This window comes from Fusarium verticillioides, chromosome 9, assembly GCF_000149555.1.
Source record: "Fusarium verticillioides 7600 chromosome 9, whole genome shotgun sequence".
Taxonomy (NCBI): domain Eukaryota; kingdom Fungi; phylum Ascomycota; class Sordariomycetes; order Hypocreales; family Nectriaceae; genus Fusarium; species Fusarium verticillioides.
The window spans coordinates 2,001,997-2,018,928 of record NC_031683.1 but is presented as its reverse complement, the minus strand read 5'-3'; the positions used below and the strand labels follow the sequence as shown (position 1 = coordinate 2,018,928).

Genomic DNA, 16,932 nt, shown 5'->3' with positions numbered 1-16,932 from the left:
TACAATGAGCAAACCTTCCAATACGACTCACTCAACCCAAGTGTTGAGTACAAATTGCCCGTGTTGCGTGATTGCCGAGACGCACTCAAACCATACGATCATTTGATCCAGGAAAAACTGCGTCAGGCCCGAGAACAAACCAATCAATACACACAAGTCGGAGCACAACAGTCCGTTGAGCCTTTCTCTTTCTCTACACAGAATTAAGACGAATCGAACCACCGAACGATCATTACCGCGAATTCCTTTGGAATTTTAATTGATTGTACCATTGTTACAATACAATTGTCCTGAATATTTATGTCTTGGCCAACAACTTGAGACTTCCCCCGCCCACTTCGCACCACTAAACCTCACGATGTCTTCAATAATCTCTCTCCGCGGGCTTTTTGCCCGCCAGCCTGCTTCTACGTCGCAAACGACCCGTCTTTTCTCTACCACAACGAATATGCTTGCTCGCACACCTCCCAAGGCAGCACCGAAGAACCCCAATGCCGGCAAGGTCCCTCCCCGCCGAAAGCACGCAGCTCCTAAATCCGAAAACTTCTACCGCATCCGCACGCTGCGCCAAAACATGTTCTCTCCCGCTCCCCCTCCTCTACGAATGGCCCGTCTTCGATACCTCCGCCACTGGACCATCCACCGCGCTTGGCAACTCTTCCGTCGACAGCAGCATCTAGCAACTGAGCAGGAACGCTCCCGCATCTTCAGCGGCATGTACAATGCTTGTGAAGAGCTGCGCAAAACAGTTGGCCCTGGAAACAGAGACGAGGGCTACCTGTACCGTGTTGCTATGGAAAAGAAGGGTGTTTGGGGTCTTGACGCAATTCCCATTGAGTATGCTCGTTACCAAACAGACCACCCAGCTAAGAACGCTTGGAACCATGAGTGGAAGAGGAACAACGATTAAAGCTTGTTTACTGTTTCGACCGGGGGAAAAAAAATTGTTTTTAATAGAACGTGTACTGTATGTATGATAAGGCAGCTTCCAGATGACAGGAATTAGAAAGCCAATGTTTACGATTCTTAATTGAGTCCATCCGAGGGAAGGCAAGATACCACTTGAGGTCACTCAATCCTTTCAAAGACGTCGTGAAAGATAGCTCTTAGTTATGTATGAACCACATTAGATGCAAAGATCATCACTCTCATTAAGTATCAGGTCCGTGAGGGACAGCGCCAGTCTCCCGTCATCTTAATCCGTGTCATTGATTCACTCTCATCTTTCCAACGCTCGACAAAGCCAGTTCTATGCCGCTATTCGATTATTAATACAGAGAGTGAATATGCGTATCTTAACCCGCTCGAGCCAAATCATGCAAGTGTCCTTCTTTCTGCCCATGCACCTTGCTCCTCTCCGATTTTTGCCTCTCTTCAGGATGCCAAGTATATGAAAGATGTTTCTGCAACTCCGCTCAGATATTACGAGTGACAGGTAAGAGGACATGGCCAGTATTCGAAACAGATCCAAAGTGCACTTCGATCGTAATAAAAATGAGGGTGCGTATGGCTAGATGGTAGTCACTTGTTTGTGTCGAGAAGACTCAATGAGCGAGTCTTTACATGTTGATTGTCTGCTGAATAACAACGCCAGAAAGGAAACGTGATAGTGAGGATGCCGTCATTTGGGCGAAGGTTGGCCGTGGAATAAATAGATAGTAAATAGGATCGGGTCGGCCGAAACGCCGGAATGTGATGCTGCCTTTAGCTTCAATTCCGTGATGATGAGTTTTGAGAGTGAGCGAGTGTAGAGTATAAGAAAGGAAGATGTCCTCCTGGGGCGCCGAGCAATAAATCCTCTATATCCTAAATTGATTCCCTGATGATCCAAAAATCTACACTCGTCTCCAGTTGTCTGAACATATGTTGATATTGCGGCCGAGGCGAAGTGGTGATCGATCGCTTAAAAATAAAGCCTAGGAACAGCTGCATGGTGTCCCTGGTGTTGTGTGTGAGTACATCCAAGTGGTGTGGATGGTGGTTCGTTCGGAGGCGCATGGCTGACGGTTTTACAGCACAACGCAGCAGCCGCCGCCCTCGCCCTTCTCAAAGGTCAGCAGAGCGGCACGAGTGGCAGCCTCAAATACGTCGTCGACGCCTTCGCCGCTCAAGCTGGAGCATTCAAGATATCGCTTCGCGCCAATTTCCCGAGCAATTGCCTCTCCATCATGTTCAGACACAAAACGCATCGACTTCTTGCGCATTTCCTCGATCGCGACGGGGTCCTCTCGAAGATCTTTCTTAAGACCAACTAGAATAATGGGAACGCCGGTGCACAGGCGGGTGGCTTCCTCAATCCACTATAAGAGAAACACGTCAGCTTTCCAGGGTTCATCACTAAGCGCATACCGCATGCCGAGGGGGCCGTACCTTGTGCTTAACATTGTCAAGGGAATCTGGTGTATCGACGGAAAATCCTATCAAGATGACATGGGCTTTTGAGTAGGCAAGCGGTCGTAATCGTTCGTAGTCTTCTTGGCCAGCGGTATCCCATAGAGCAAGCTGGACGGACTTGCCGTCCACTCTACAATCTGTCACATAGTTCTCAAAGACTGTGGGGATCTATATAATACGAAGTCAATAATCGTCGTCGCAAGGGGTTACGGTCGAGGCTCACATAATGCTGCAAACAGGTTAGCAAGTTTTGATGACGGTTTGTAGATTTGGAGGACTCACTGTAGGAAAGTAACCTAGCGTAAATACGCTCAGCAAACTGGTCTTGCCGCAGGCACCATCACCGATAATGACCAACTTCCTACGGTACGCTGTTAGCAATCTGATTGATCTTCAAAAATCTTGGGCATGTCATGATTGGTATGGCAGGGAGGAGCATCGTTTTGGGGCCGGATGGGGAGCGGAGCTTGGAGCGCGATGAAGTCGTACCTGCGGATAACGTTGCTAGGATTTGCGCTCATGATGACTGAGTTATATGGCCTCGAGGCTGCGTGATGATGACGTTTCGAGACTGATCGTAGGAGAGAATCGGATCTGGAGTCTGCTACGGGCCCCAGATCTGGGTGATGCGTCGTTTAATCGTTGCCGTCGATTGATTATGGGTGGAAGAGCAACGAGCTACAGCGTTCAAGAGGGCGTCGTCGCGGTGATAACAACAGGAACAAGCTAAGCTAGGCCGAAAGGGATTGGATAGGGCTGGGTTGAGTGATATGAAGGTGATGATGATTAATTGGAGAGTAAGGTCGGTTCGGTCAGAGAAATGTCGTCGAGATCTGGGATAGGACCCCTTATTTTTTACCAACGGACTTTTTGGTAAGAGAATCGTTGGATGGGTGAGTAAAGTAACAAGGGACGTCCGGACCTGAATGAGCGCGCGGACGTGGAGCGAGGAGGACAGGGCCAGATGGAACCAGCCAGGTCAGGACAAGCCGGGCCAGGTGCAGGCGGTACGTAAATACTGTGCTAGTATACGGTTCAGCTGCCAGGGTACTAATGCAGTTTAGTGCAATGCAGTGCAGTCAGTCCTGGGTTTATGCAGTGAGATCAGCGCGTTTTTAATGGTGAGAGTAAATGTCTAGGACGGAGCGAGTGCCAGGCCGCTGGTTGGATGAACAAGTTCTTCAAAGAATGGATAGATAGAATAGTAGAGAAACAAGAAAGAAGATGAAAGAATGAGGTTTGATGGGTTGGGAATACGAGACCAAGAATAACGGGCAGGACTGATGATTGATTGACTGAGATGATACGACAGTCAATGTGGTGAGGTGGTGCTGTTCTTTTTTTGTCAGGCCGACCTGTTTCTTTAGTTAGTTAGCCTCAGTCTAAAATGGAGCTGAGGCGGACTGGGCTGGGCTGGGCTGATGTGCATCAGGTTCTGAAGATTGTGCAGAGTAGAAAAGATGAAACGAGTCATTCGAGATGTTAAGGAATGAATAGATCGATAATCTGATACCAATTAAAGATATCCCCCAGAACCTAACGTTTAGTTATACTATACGCGGCAGATCTAAAGCTAGAGAGGCAGCCTCTTTTCTATTGTTGGAACAGCCGGGCTTGTTTACGACGGCGACGGTGGAGAGCCCGACAGACTCACTGACTGCCTTAGTACCTACACTGCACTGTACTCACTGTACTGAGGTGCTCCCCTGAACGGGTAGACCATGTGGACCTTGGACATAGAAACCGGGCCCGGGGGGGGACCTTTTTTAGCTGAGCATGATGAGGTGAGGTCTAGTGGAGGACGACAGCCCTGAAAGTTCTCTAGTACGGGCAGGTTCTGTGACAGCTGGGCAGCCTGAGTGGACTGCGCATCATCACAAAGTGGGCTTCGAGAGCATGAGTTGCTTCATGTTGCATGCTACGGCAAGTCTGTGGTTGTTGATCGACATGGATTAAAGGTACACGAGATGTGCCGGAGAATGGATCGTTACAACGGACGGCATCTTCTGACATTCTGACTACGTAGCTTTAGGAAAAGTCACTCAGGGTCTTCAATTGGAGGTCTTGTCATCAGCAGCATCTGATTAGCATAGCCCATCCCATCATGAGTTGATCATTATTGATGCGACTTGCAGCAGACAGACAGCAAGCAAGCAAAACCCCCTGTGCTGTGGCGGAGCATCCACAACTGTATATCCAAAACAAGTAATATGATTGAAGTCAGCTCGGTTAATTCTGACATTCTCCGCCCTGTACCAGCTCAGTGGGAAGAATCTGAATACTAAGAAAGGGTCGGTTTGGGAACAAAATTGCAGTGCCGTCCCGCTTCGGCAACCGTCATAAATCCTCACTGGAGATTCAATTAGGTAAACAGAAGTCGGTGGAGAGTTTCGTCGTCGTGGAGCCTCTCGGACTCAGACTCAGACTCAGCTCAACTCAACTCCGCCAAGCCAAACAAAACTCACGGACCGTTCTATCATCCTCAATGCTCATATCTCGTCCAACGAATTAGCTGTCTGTGTTTTGTTTCTGCATCGATAGCTTCCATGGGCGACAGGGCCAAGGTGTCCTTCAATACGACAGTAACGACAGAATTCAGATCTAGACAAGCATATCAACAGATCCACATCAAAAGTGCCCTTGTCTTTACTCGGAGGATTAAACATTTGGGCTCTGAGATGCTCGTCATGCCAGCCAATCTCATTGCCAGGATGCAAAAATGCATGGCCGCCGCCATTTGAGGCTGTGCAGACTAACCCACACCCGCCAGCCGGTAAGCTAAAAACAGGAACCAGACCAGCCCTGGAGCCCTGGAAACCAAGGGCCAGGACGAACTACTGCTTTAGCCCTGACGCTTATTGCCTGTTGTGCAGCGATGATGGAAAAGTCCCCTAGAAATAGAAATAGTAACTGAACTAGCTCGTGTCTCAAGACTTCATGCCATACTACTTGAGGGCATCGGATGAGATGAACTCGACCATTTTGCGGATGATCCCGTTAATGCGCTCCATCATATTGGCTCCCTCACGCTAATAGCATGATAATATGCATTCCGTGAGAAGAAGATCGGTGTTTGTGAGTTGCGCCGGCGGTCCGCATTGCTGACGTTCGTATAGATGTCTGCAAACGTCCCTTCAAGGTCGTTTTCTTCTCTGACGTTAGTGCAGAAAAACTTCAATTCTCACCTGCGTGGATCCTTCACGAAAGATGACAGCATACTCTACGGGCATACCCGATGAGCTAGTTGGCCCGTTTCACTGTCTTTGCCTGTTTACGTCGAATGCAACAACGATGCCTCGTGGCCGATGTCACAGTAGGCGATGAACTCACTGCCCTACAAGGCTGCGGTGGTGTTTGCAAGTGATGCCACGATCCTTCGTCCTAATAATGCATGCATGGCTGTCAGCGTCGTGATGGTTGCTTGAGTCTTACCCGCATATTCTCCTCGTCTGGTGGGCAGAGATCGCATCCGTTTACCCTTCCCATCAGCTCTGATTCAATGTGAGTGGTACTCCAGGCGGCGTTTGTACGGGCAGATTTCAGCAATTGAGAATCCTTCGTCTATGTATGGACAAATAGCCGAAACATGTTGCGTCGTCCTCTCCCGTCGATGCTGTCCTCCGTCGTTTGCAACATGCATAGGCAAGGGGCAACACGGCATCGTCTCAATTTGGCATTCTGTCACACACACATGGGTTTGCGCGCTGAGATGTATGTCGTAGTTTTGTTCCACATGGTCTCACCCAGCTGTTGAAATGAGAGATAGAGTCGAGTCTATGAGGCTTTCATGTGGCTCTTGCGCGATTGTGCTGGCCAAGTTGAATGTTGCACAGCGTCGGCAACCATCGTAGTGCCTGTAAATAATAAGTTTGGTAGTCAAATTTGTTCTGCACATCGGCGTGAGATGTGAAGATCTTAATTCGGGCCTGATACTTCTGACGGTGATCTGCCTTGGTTGCTCCCCGGTGATGTTGTGTGTATAGAGTATTGATCGTCTCGCGAAGACGGAACGGGTGTTTTCCCACCGTTAATAACCAAGACGTAGTCTGTCTATCTTTTTGTCAAACATGCACTGGTCCCTGTCACAGTCCTGTCATAATATTGAATTATTGATTGCTTCTCGAATCCAGAAGTGGTAGAAATGCAGAGAACAGGTCTTAAAGGACTTTGAGTCACGAGGTCAGTGTGATGGTCACACCAGTAATGCACTTCACAATTGCTTCGCTTTACATATTGGAAGCTTTTGATGCACAATTGAGCAACAGACAAGAAACAATAATGACCCAGCCTTCAGTCAAGAAATAAGAAATAGACAAATTGGGTCTTTCAATGATTGCCAAACAAAGAATTGATTGTCTCTGTTGCTTCATCCCCAGGTTCAGGGTAGCCCCGAGACGAGTGACGTTGACATCAAGGTTGCTGTTTGTAACCCCACCCTCAGCAAGGCACAAACAAACCAAATCGCCAGATCTCAACATCACGTGCGAGATCACACCAGGCTACACCAGGCTAGGGGAATAGCGGGGCATATCCCGTCAATCAGATGCGTGCCTGACCACATCACAGTGTCGCTGGGCAGGTTCGGCTGCATGAGAAAGTACAGGTGCTATGCAACTCCACCAAAGAGTGACTTCTACCGTCCCATCCATCGTGTTTGAGCCTTGAGCCTCGAAGCATCAAACAACACCAGACAAAGAACGTTACGACATTTCCGCACTCTTTTATCTTCAATCCGAAGTATCTATAAAACCCTCCGACTGCGCTTACGATTTTATTACAGCAGCAATAACAATCAATCCATTGGGCCCCTTCCCCGCAGGCGTCATCGCTGACCTAACCCTGACCTTGGCCGCTCGCTCTCCGACTGTGAGTGCCTCATTTTGAGCCGTCCCCAGAGACCCTCCACTTGCAACGTGCCCGCAGCCGCCTAACGACCACGACTTCACCGTCTTGACACGCGCGATACCCTCCGCTTCCAAGCTGACACGCTCTCGCGTATTACAGAACCATATTCCTCATACACCGTCCTCCCATCGACAGACACGTGTCGCGCACAGCATCTTCATGCCCTCGATTGCTCAGCTCCCGTAACCTATCATGCCGGCCAACAACCAACGACCGGCCGCCCAAACTCCGGTATCACCACGAAGTACGGCAAAATACACCAACAAGGATGGCTCCAAGTTTATCACCGTACCTAAGGGCGCTACCTCTGAGTCTTCCTTGCCTCCGACCCCCACAACTGCTAAAGCCAGTGCCCCCCCACTAGAGGCTTCCAACCCGGACAATGACCCTGCTCCAACAGTCAACCGCAAGAAGCAGAAGCGTAGACAGAAGGCTGCTTTAAAAGCCGCACAGCAAGCTGCGAATGGACATACCGACAATGTCGCGAGCGGTGGTGCACGCACAGGGTCTACCTCAGGCCGTGGACCCGCCGATCACGAAGAGGTCGAAAGCGACGACGAGCATGAGTATGTCTTGGCGAGCGAATTAACAGGCCCAACTACAAACGGACACCCCCCTTCGGATTCAAAATCGAAGAAGAACAAGAAGAAAAAGAAGAAGGGAGGGAATGCCGATCCTACATCACCTGTACCCGAAACTGTTGAATCTGAGCCCCAATCGCACTCGTCGCAAGGCCCTGGAATGTCACGCGATAAGATATGGAGCACTAGCAATCAAGAGGAGCGCGAACGTATAAAAGCGTTCTGGCTTGGATTGGGTGAAGATGAGCGGAAATCCTTGGTCAAAGTCGAGAAGGATGCTGTTCTGAAGAAGATGAAGGAGCAACAGAAGCATACATGCAGCTGCACTGTATGCGGACGGAAGCGAAATGCAATTGAGGAAGAACTGGAAGGCCTCTACGATGCCTACTATCTGGAACTTGAACAATTCGCAAACCAAGGCGAGGGACCACCAATGCTACCATCAGCTCGAGATTTCGCTCTAAGGCCGCCCCGGGGCCTGCCATCAAGTTATACCAACCGCCCGCCATCGCGGGGTCGAATAGTCGAACATGTGGGAGACGACGAAGATGAGGACGAGCTGGAGGAGGTTTACAGCGAAGACGAAGTGGAGGACGATGACTACAGCGACGACGAACCTCCCGAAGAATATCAAAACTCACATGAACGGGACGTCGCCGATTTCTTGACGTTTGGCAATAGCCTCCAAGTCAAGGGTACGCAGCTACTTGATTCACTTCTCCGCAGATATGGTAACATGGACTTAGGTGGTATTCTCACCGTGGCGGATGACCTCCTGAAAAACGACGGCAAGCGGTTTATCGAAATGATGGAACAGCTTGCCGAACGTAGGATGGCTCGGGAAGAAGACGCCCGCGAACACTTCTCAAGGGGCTACGGTCACCCTAATGGCTCATACTCCAATCCACATAATCATCCTCCTCCTGAAGAAGACGAATACGACGAAGAAGAGGACGAGGAAGATGACTTTGATGATAGTCAGGATGAGGAGTATGAGGAGGAAGAGGTATACTCAAACCCCTCTGTGATACCATCCCAGTCCCATACTGAGTGTTGCTGCCAGGACCAAATGACGGAGGAGCAACGAATGGAGGAAGGCCGACGCATGTTCCAGATATTCGCCGCCCGAATGTTTGAACAAAGGGTTCTCTCGGCGTATAAGGAGAAAGTCGCCAAGGAGCGTCAGCAGAGGCTGCTAGAAGAACTCGAGGCCGAAGATCGAGAATCCGAATTGAGGAAAGCTAAGAAGGCCAAAGACGCGCAAAAGAAGAAGGACAGGGCTGCACAGAAGAAGCTAGCACTGGCCGAGGAGAAAGCGCGTAAAGAGGCAGAGAAGGCTGCTGCAGACGCTGCTCGTCTAGAAGCTGAGAAGCAACGGGTCGCTGAACAAAAAGCCAGGGCTGAAGAGAAACGAAAGCTAAAGGAGGCGCAGAAGAAGGCTGACGAAGAAGCTCGCCTACGCAAGGAGGCAGAGAGACAACGCCGAGCTCAGGAGCGATCCGAACAAGACCGCAAGGCCCGCGAAGCCAAGGAAAAAGAGAAGAAGCTTAGGGAAGAACAGCGACAGAAAGAAAAGGAGGAGAAAGAGCGCGAGGCGCAGGAGCGGAAGGACAAGCAAGAGCGCGACAAGCGGGACAAAGAAGCTCGTGCTGCAAAGGCTCAGAAAGATGCCCAAGCAGCCCGAGAAGCTAAGGAGAAGTTGAAGGAGGAGAAGGCAGCTGCCCAGAAGGCGGCAAGTCAATCATCACAACCAATCCAAATCCCGAAGCGTGGTTCCCAGCATCCCGTACCAATCCCGGCAGCTCTTCCACAACAACCTTCGAATCCTGCAAGCTACGCCTCCCCAAAGATTCCTGTCGCCACTCCTGTAATGTCCAAAGCACCGACTCCCATAAGACCTCGGACCCTCTCGCAGCAAGACAGTGGAGCGCAATCCGCTACAGCTTCGTCTACTAGTCAAAACCCTTCACCTCATTCCATGACACCCATCATGAGCCCTGGTCTAATTGGCCAGCGCCACGGAAGCGCAAGCACTCAGCATTCTCACTCGGTATCTCCAACAAATGGACAACCGAGACTGCCAGGACAATCTCCTTTCCAGATACCTCCTATGGGAATGCATCCGCCCCCAGGATTGCACCATCACCCCGCACCACCGGGTTTCCCCAATCGCATGTCACAGGATGGCTTTTCTGCGTTTAGACACGGCCCTGGTGCAATGATGCCTCCTCCTGGCATGAATGGGCCGGCTGGACGTGGATTTCCCTTACCGATACCACCAGGGTTCTCACAGCCAGGAGTCGATCAATTTGACATGAATGGATTCCCGATACCGACGGACATGCCCCCATCAACACATCATCGCCAAAGTTCATTCCAATTTGACGCACCACCAACCCCAGCACAACCCATTGGCCGACCTGCTCCCATTGGGCGTCCTGGAAGCATAAACCTTGGCCGCTCATCTGGCGACAAAGAAGATGAAACTGCACATCTGGGTAGTCGGGCTCTGTTGGAAGATGACGAGCCGCTCGAAGTCGAAGGAATTATGGGGGTGCGAAACCAACCACCTGGACCGAGGCCCGATTATACCACGAGTCCCTTCTTGGCTTCAGCGTTTCCGCTGGCACCCAATCCGTGGGGCCCTCCTGGCGTCGGTGGACATCCTTTGCCTCCTCCTGGGCTCAACAATCCTGTCTGGGGCGCACCAAGTGCACCTCCTGGTTTTGGCATGTCTCCTGTTCCTGCTCTCAACTCTCTTCGAACCGCGTCACACCCTAGCTTCCCCCAACTTCGCGCAATGCTCTGCCAGGCATGCCAGGAACTCGCTGGCTCGGGTGACCAAGAAGGTTACATCGACCTCTCAATTCTGAAGTCAAGAATTGAGGCACTGTCAGGCGACAGTATCTCAGAAGCTATTCTCATCAACCTTTGCGACACCGAAGGAAACCTCAACAACGGAGGCGGTACGCTAGTTATTCGACAGAACGGTGGAGGTTTTAGCCACGCCGTCCGATGGGAACCCGATCTAAATGATGGATTTTATCGAGCCGTCGGCGCTCCAGGTGAGATTGGTAGCCCGGTGGCTGGTCAAGCAACTCTGCGAGGGGGAATATAGGAAAAGTCTCAGCAGCGTGAGGCGGGCCGACAAACTGGCCGGAATTCTTTGTCTGTCAGAGATCTGGTGCGAGAGAGCACCCCTCTGGATCCCGAACCTTCTGCAAGTTGTAATCAGCCTATCACTTTGCTAGGAGGTCACAAAAGAGGGAGGTCGTCTTTACACCTGAGGGGCTCGTCGAACGTATCTGACATCGATCGTTTTGATCCTCCAGTTAATGGATCACAATCCAAAGATTCGGAGTTTATTCCAATATAGCTGATTGGCCCACCGAGACAGTACCAGCGGAGAGCATGAGATTCTGGCATTTTTCATCAACGGAAGACGGCTAAGCCCAACGCGTTAGCTCATTTTCTTCAGGTGAAGATATATTCGGGATGTTACCAATAGTCGAGAGGAAGATGTGGCATGAATACCCAGGCGCGATTTGCTGCCAAATGTTGCAGTTGGAAGGAAAGCGATGAAGAAATCTACAGCGTAAAAAAAGCGCTGAGCTCAATGAAAGAGTATTGTTCAAGCAGCGGATCATGCGTACCATTAGCCCTGACTGACTCCTTGCAATGCGTGTAGTTGGCCTGTGAATGTGAATAATGTTCGTGACGATGATTGACCAACACCGCCCATAACAATTAGCTTCGAAGTACCAGCCAAAGCTAGCCGTTTCTCTGGTCAATGCCAGTGGCTTGTGTTGGCCATAACCTTCCAGCCATCACAACTCTCACCTCAACATGTGCGAGTGTGAGTATGTGCCGCGTGTAACCATTTTTGCGGAAGGCTACGAGATGAACAACATGTGAGAGGCCGGATGGAAGCACACGTAATACTTTAATTCAACGTCTAGCTGTGACCGTCCCCATTTCATAAGGTAGATGAATAGTTACATTCGCGCACCAAAGTTGCAGACTTTATCCTTTCCCATTGCTCCAAAATACTCAAACATGTCATGTAAGGTTTGTTCCCCTTCGGGCCTGATATCAAGGTATCGAAAAACACTTCATCCTTGGCTTCGAAGATTTCCAAGCCTTGGATATTTCCTCCGCGCTGGCATTCACACAGGCATTATAAAGATATGGCGAGTGCTTGGAAAGAGGTAGCTCCATGGCGAGCCGAAGAGCTCAATTTTGAAACGAATACTCTTCGGAGACTCGGTGAAGCTGCCTCGTTCCCGTAGCCCTCCCTCGAAAAGACCGATCCGCCTAGATTCGGTCCTGGAAGGGGTTGCCGGCGCCGGGGGCGGATTGGCCCGAGGCGTTGCGGATGAGTGGCTGGCGCTGAGCGGCGCGCTGCTTCTTTGTGGCAGCACGGGCCAGGGCGACGGCCTCAGACTTGGCGACGAGACGCTTCTGCTCCTTGCGGTCGCGGCAGCACATGAAGGTGAGGTAGCCGAGCATAAGAGCGGCTGAAGCAGCGAAGACGATGGCGATGATGATACCAGCGGTGTCCATCTCCTTCTTGTTCATGCAGATATCATCGGAGGAAGCATCGGTTGTGCAGAGGACCTCGTCGCGGCACGAGCTGGTGCTGATCTCAGTGCTGTAGCAAGTGGCGGTCTTGGTCTTATCCGAGACGGTCTCGAGATCGCACTGCTCGGTGCTCTTCTTGAAGGTGGTGTAGCAGTCGGTTCCTCTCGAGGTATCGGCGGCACGCTTCTTGAGCTCACCAGTGGCCTTGGGGCCGTCGGTAATGGCAGCGGCGGCTTCGACGCGGGGGATGATGGCGGGCATGGGAGCGGCTTCGTAGCGCTTCTTGAGCTCGCCGGCTTTGGCGATCTCGGAGCATCGCTCGAAGGTGTAGTGAGCCTCCTTGGCGGCGGCGTCGGAGGAGCAGCCGGCAGAGCTGTAGCAGTTCTTGAGGGCGGCCTCGTCGGTCTCCTTGAGGTTGGCGAGGCAGTACGAGAGAGCGCCCTTGTTGGCACAGTCAGCAAAGGCAGCGAGGTCCTCGTGGTGGTTGGCGAGACACTCTTGCTGGACAGCGGCAAGGGCGTTGCCAGCGAAGAGGATGGCGGTTGAGAAGCGCATGATGAACGGGTTCAGCGGTTTTTTTTTCGTTATTTTATTTTTTGGAGATTAGGTTTCGATCGAGAGGATGCCCAGCAAGCTCTGTAATTTCTGTTGTCGAATACGAATTGGGCGCCTGAAACCAAGACACGCTCAATCCAAAAAGGGGAGAGAGGATGAGTTTGGGGGAGGGTGGGTTTTGTTTGGTGGTTTTGACGGGGAATGATAGGGAAGGAAAAAAGAGGAAGAAACAAGGAGAGGGAGCAAGCGAAACGAAGCGAATGGGATGGGAAATGGAAGGGATTATCCGTCCGTTTCTTTTTGGGCTGAACCTTGGTTTCTCTGGGTGAGGGAGGGTCCTTGGAAATGGAGAGCAAAAAAATAAGAGGCAGAGGCAGAGGCAGAGGCAGTGAGAGAGAGGCAGGGGATATGAGGCGGCCTTTGGGCTGGCTGGCTGGCAGTGCTAAGTACTGCTTACTGGCCACTGGCATTGGAAAGCTGGCAGCAACATGTCCATGTTACAGGCTCTTATTATTATTATGGGGATCTTTAGAGCGTTGCTTGTGCTAAAAAAAGGGGAGATGAGGAGACGGATCCTTTCTAGACGGGGGTGAGAGGCCTTGAGCCACAATTGACTATGCCTGAAAGGGGATAGGACATGAGAAGAGATTGAGGGTCCATGCCTTGTTCTTTGTTTTGCAGATGCTAGGGCTGTGAGCGTTTTGTTAAGTTTTGGGTGTAGAACTGGTGATATTGCTAACCACCTGGAGTGGTATTGTCTGTATGTACGTTGCCGTCGAGTTCACCGAGGCCGAATATCATCAATATCCACGCCAATGCATGCCCATGATGACGGCTGATGCTTGATACTTTGCTGATGATGCAGGATCACGGGTGGGAACTTATTAGCTAAACCCGCTAACCAGCACTGGAGCTGGACTGAGCTGCATTTCAAGACAAAGACAAACATCAACAAAGAGAAGCGAGACGTGTTTTCATACATTGCTATAAGAACAATCTGATTTCTACACCAAAGATGTACCAAGTTTCCCAAGAAGGTGTCACTGTCCTGTCGTTGAATTACTGCTGACATGCTGAAACTTGAACTCTCGGGCTCTTCTTTGACAAACCACCTACGTAAGCCCAAGCTTTGCCATGTCTTCCCGCAAGCGCTGATTGAAGTGGCTGAAAGGGCGGATTAACAGCACAGCACAGCTGGCTGGCAAGGATGGCGGTGCAGCGACCAATCGACGCCAAGTTTTACATCTGGTGCGACGATGGTTGTGGGCTGAAGCATCAGGGAGAGTGACATTTCGATTGACTTGACTTGTTGCAATTGCCGTATGTTTATGTGTTTGTTGGAGAAACAGTTGGTATCATTACAAGCAGAACACGGACTACGGATTGGAGAAACAAACCTCTAGACAGAATGAGAGCAGATGTTGTATAAGCAAGCGGTCAATACCCTGAGCTTACTCTGCTCTGCCTCTGCTTACATGTATGTACCCATCCATACCTAGGCGTTATGCAGCTGAGATGGACCCTGTCGCGCATCCCGACGCCATCGAGACCTGCATCGCATTACCAGATGGTCAAGTTGTAGGCGGCAGAGAGGAAAAAAGAATGAATCTCTCATGGCTGTTCATCATCTTACAAACACTCTGAGGCTATCCCAAGTTTGGAACAGTCACTTACCAGTATCATCATGAGTCTAGGATTTATGAGCAAAGCTAACAAGTATTTGATCTAGTCGTATGGAGTAGGAGGATCTGATTCTATATAGATCCCAACAAACCTTGTGCCCACAAACAGAACATCCTGATACTTTCCACCTTCATCGCGTTATCTCATCGGGATGTACCGAATCAACCATCGCTCGCTAAAGACACGGGCGATGTTCAGGGGTTGAAAATGCCGGGCAGCAGCACTTTAGTGGTCAGTGCCTGAGATTGACAGAAAAGCATAATTCTAGTTAATGCCAAGACACATCACTTGCATTCATTTCACCAGTAACTACCTAGGTAAGTAACATAAAAAAAATGCAAGAGATCTTGATAGATTTTAAACGTTCCCCCCCTTTCACACGCACGTCATGTTTTCTCCCTTGAGTAACCGACGCGTAGCCAATCGAGCTGAATCTGGGGATTAGCCATGTGAGTCTACGTCATCAACTTTGGCGTGAGCTTCCTGCTTTTGCCTCGTATGTAATGCAGTGATTGCACGCAAGTTTTATGTATAAAAGGAAGCAACCGACTCTTTGATCTTTACTCTTTAACACCGTACACTTGACTACACTCATCGAACCATCTACTCTCACGTAAAACAAATACAACGCCCATCATGCCTCTTGTCGTTCCTGGTATCAACTCAACATCCGGCGACAAGGCCGAGGAGTGGCAGAACAAGCTTGTCGGCAAGAAGCTCTCCGATGAAGAGACATCGACCGAGACTGTATGTTGTCCACGAATTATGCTCAGGCTATATAAACACGCTGCTAACGCTGACGAACAGGTCTTTGCCAAGCGAGACCTCCCCCAGGAGACACGCATCATCGAGCCCGGAATGATGGTCACAAAGGACTTCAAGGAGGATAGACTCAACGTGCACCTCAAGGATGACGGAACTGTTTCACATGTCGTCAAGGGCTGATCTGGCGGTACTTGATTGACTTGACCCCTCCACGAAAAGGAGGGGAAGGGCATTGTTTATGTACGATAATGATGGGAACAGGATTCGCCTGCAATGGCGAAGGCGCAAGAGAATAACAGGATCATGAATTTCCCTTGTGGAATGTCCGTTGTGTCTATTAATTGTGATCGCGTGTTCTGTGATGATACTTATTTTGGAGACTTCCATTGGTGCTGTGCCTCTGTTATTGCATCTCGAGATTTACCCCGCCACCCGATGCCGCGGGGCACTTGTCGACTTGACTTTTCCATACCAAAAGCACCCCACCAAGACACGATACGACCCGACACGACACGACAAGTCCAGCTTCTCTACCGTCCATTTTCTATTTATTTGTTCTGTAAACAACATAGCTCAACTCCAGTATTGCATTCATTTCGGCACTGCCGTTAAACCACCACAATGTTCAAGAAAGAGTGCATTCCCCCGCCATGAAACCTCTCAAAGCTCTCATCTAACCATGTCCAGAATCCAGGGCTCACCGAAGCAAAAGCTCAAATCATCTGTCCAGCGCTCCCTTCGCCAGGGCCTTCTCGACACATATCCTCTACTCAACCCCTACATCGACGAGATTCTGCCCAAGAAGGCGTCGCTCTCAAGCATGAAGCTGACGGACCGCAACACTCTCTACGTTCTCGATTCAACACCTCTCTTCTACCAACAGGATCTCACTGGCATCCTCGTTCCTCACCTCCGTCTCGTACACCGCTTCCCTCAAGCGTTCCCCAGCATTCGCATAGACCGCGGTGCCATTCGCTTCGTCCTCTCGGGCGCTACCCTCATGGCCCCCGGCTTGACTTCCCCAGGAGGCAGACTACCTGCTGATGGTGCCCCCGAGGGTCTACAAGAGGGCAAGGAGATGGATCAGAAGATGGATGAGGAGGGTCGATGGAGCAGAGAGCTTGTCAAGGGTGAGCCTGTGGTTGTCATAGCTGAGGGCAAGGAGGAGGCTTGCGCAGTGGGAACACTCGTCGTGGGAACCAAGGAGGTCAAGGCCAAGGGCAAGGGACCCGTGATTGAGGACGCACATTACTTGGGCGATGGACTGTGGAACTTGAGCACCGAGTAAAATGTGGTTCGGTGTTGGGGGTCGGAGTAGGGTTTTGTGATACCAATGAACAAGCGAGGGGAACACAATTCAAAGCGGAGAGACATGAATGAGACGATCATGACTGGTTTAAATGTATTCTGGAAAACAAAAAAGGTCATAAATAGACTGGTACATGCTGGGTTTGGCAGTGATTGAGTG

The 16,932-nt window shown here is 50.5% G+C and overlaps 6 protein-coding genes across 12 annotated transcripts; 4 read left to right on the top strand and 2 right to left on the bottom strand.

Annotated features, from left to right (window-relative positions):
• The first annotated feature begins 2 nt into the window (after positions 1-2).
• Positions 3-1,152, top strand: FVEG_10251 (hypothetical protein). Its single transcript, XM_018899315.1, has one exon. It carries the CDS (start codon positions 359-361, stop codon positions 908-910), a length of 552 nt encoding a protein of 183 aa, XP_018757365.1. The 5' UTR covers positions 3-358; the 3' UTR covers positions 911-1,152.
• Positions 235-4,236, bottom strand: FVEG_10252 (GTP-binding protein rho2). The gene is made up of 5 exons (XM_018899316.1): positions 2,884-4,236; positions 2,677-2,755; positions 2,618-2,623; positions 2,371-2,562; positions 235-2,300 (listed from the first exon to the last, which is right to left on the bottom strand). Exons 1-5 carry the CDS (start codon positions 2,913-2,915, stop codon positions 2,010-2,012), a joined length of 600 nt encoding a protein of 199 aa, XP_018757366.1. The 5' UTR covers positions 2,916-4,236; the 3' UTR covers positions 235-2,009.
• A 2,743-nt stretch (positions 4,237-6,979) lies between these two features.
• Positions 6,980-11,709, top strand: FVEG_10253 (hypothetical protein). 7 transcript variants are annotated; one of them, XM_018899323.1, is made up of 4 exons: positions 6,980-7,260; positions 7,399-8,575; positions 8,627-8,886; positions 8,944-11,709. In XM_018899323.1, the coding sequence occupies exons 2-4, from the start codon at positions 7,492-7,494 to the stop codon at positions 10,996-10,998; spliced, it is 3,399 nt and encodes a 1,132-aa protein (XP_018757373.1). In that variant the 5' UTR covers positions 6,980-7,260; positions 7,399-7,491; the 3' UTR covers positions 10,999-11,709. The 7 variants fall into 7 exon arrangements, with proteins under 7 accessions (XP_018757373.1, XP_018757369.1, XP_018757371.1 ...); XM_018899319.1 differs by having other exon boundaries at positions 8,627-11,709; XM_018899321.1 differs by having other exon boundaries at positions 7,399-8,886.
• Positions 11,710-11,756: 47 nt separating this feature from the next.
• On the bottom strand, positions 11,757-13,407 carry FVEG_10254 (hypothetical protein). The gene has a single exon (XM_018899324.1). The coding sequence runs from the start codon at positions 13,014-13,016 to the stop codon at positions 12,195-12,197; it is 822 nt and encodes a 273-aa protein (XP_018757374.1). The 5' UTR covers positions 13,017-13,407; the 3' UTR covers positions 11,757-12,194.
• A 1,928-nt stretch (positions 13,408-15,335) lies between these two features.
• Positions 15,336-15,644, top strand: FVEG_10255 (hypothetical protein; the record flags this gene model as incomplete). Its single annotated transcript, XM_018899325.1, has 2 exons — positions 15,336-15,446; positions 15,507-15,644. 2 exons carry the CDS (start codon positions 15,336-15,338, stop codon positions 15,642-15,644), a joined length of 249 nt encoding a protein of 82 aa, XP_018757375.1.
• Positions 15,645-16,085: 441 nt separating this feature from the next.
• On the top strand, positions 16,086-16,752 carry FVEG_10256 (PUA domain-containing protein; the record flags this gene model as incomplete). Its single annotated transcript, XM_018899326.1, has 2 exons — positions 16,086-16,099; positions 16,152-16,752. 2 exons carry the CDS (start codon positions 16,086-16,088, stop codon positions 16,750-16,752), a joined length of 615 nt encoding a protein of 204 aa, XP_018757376.1.
• Between the last annotated feature and the right edge of the window lie 180 nt (positions 16,753-16,932).

Excerpts from the sequence above, each read along its gene's own strand:
- FVEG_10251 (XM_018899315.1), top strand. The coding sequence starts at position 359 with ATGTCTTCAATAATCTCTCTCCGCGGGCTTTTTGCCCGCCAGCCTGCT.
- FVEG_10252 (XM_018899316.1), bottom strand. The coding sequence starts at position 2,915 with ATGAGCGCAAATCCTAGCAACGTTATCCGCAG. Across the intron at positions 2,756-2,883 it reads CCTAGCAACGTTATCCGCAG|GAAGTTGGTCATTATCGGTG; the intron begins GTACGACTTCAT and ends AGCGTACCGTAG. Across the intron at positions 2,301-2,370 it reads TTGACAATGTTAAGCACAAG|TGGATTGAGGAAGCCACCCG; the intron begins GTACGGCCCCCT and ends TTTCTCTTATAG.
- FVEG_10253 (XM_018899317.1), top strand. The coding sequence starts at position 7,492 with ATGCCGGCCAACAACCAACGACCGGCCGCCCAAACTCCGGTATCACCA.
- FVEG_10254 (XM_018899324.1), bottom strand. The coding sequence starts at position 13,016 with ATGCGCTTCTCAACCGCCATCCTCTTCGCTGGCAACGCCCTTGCCGCT.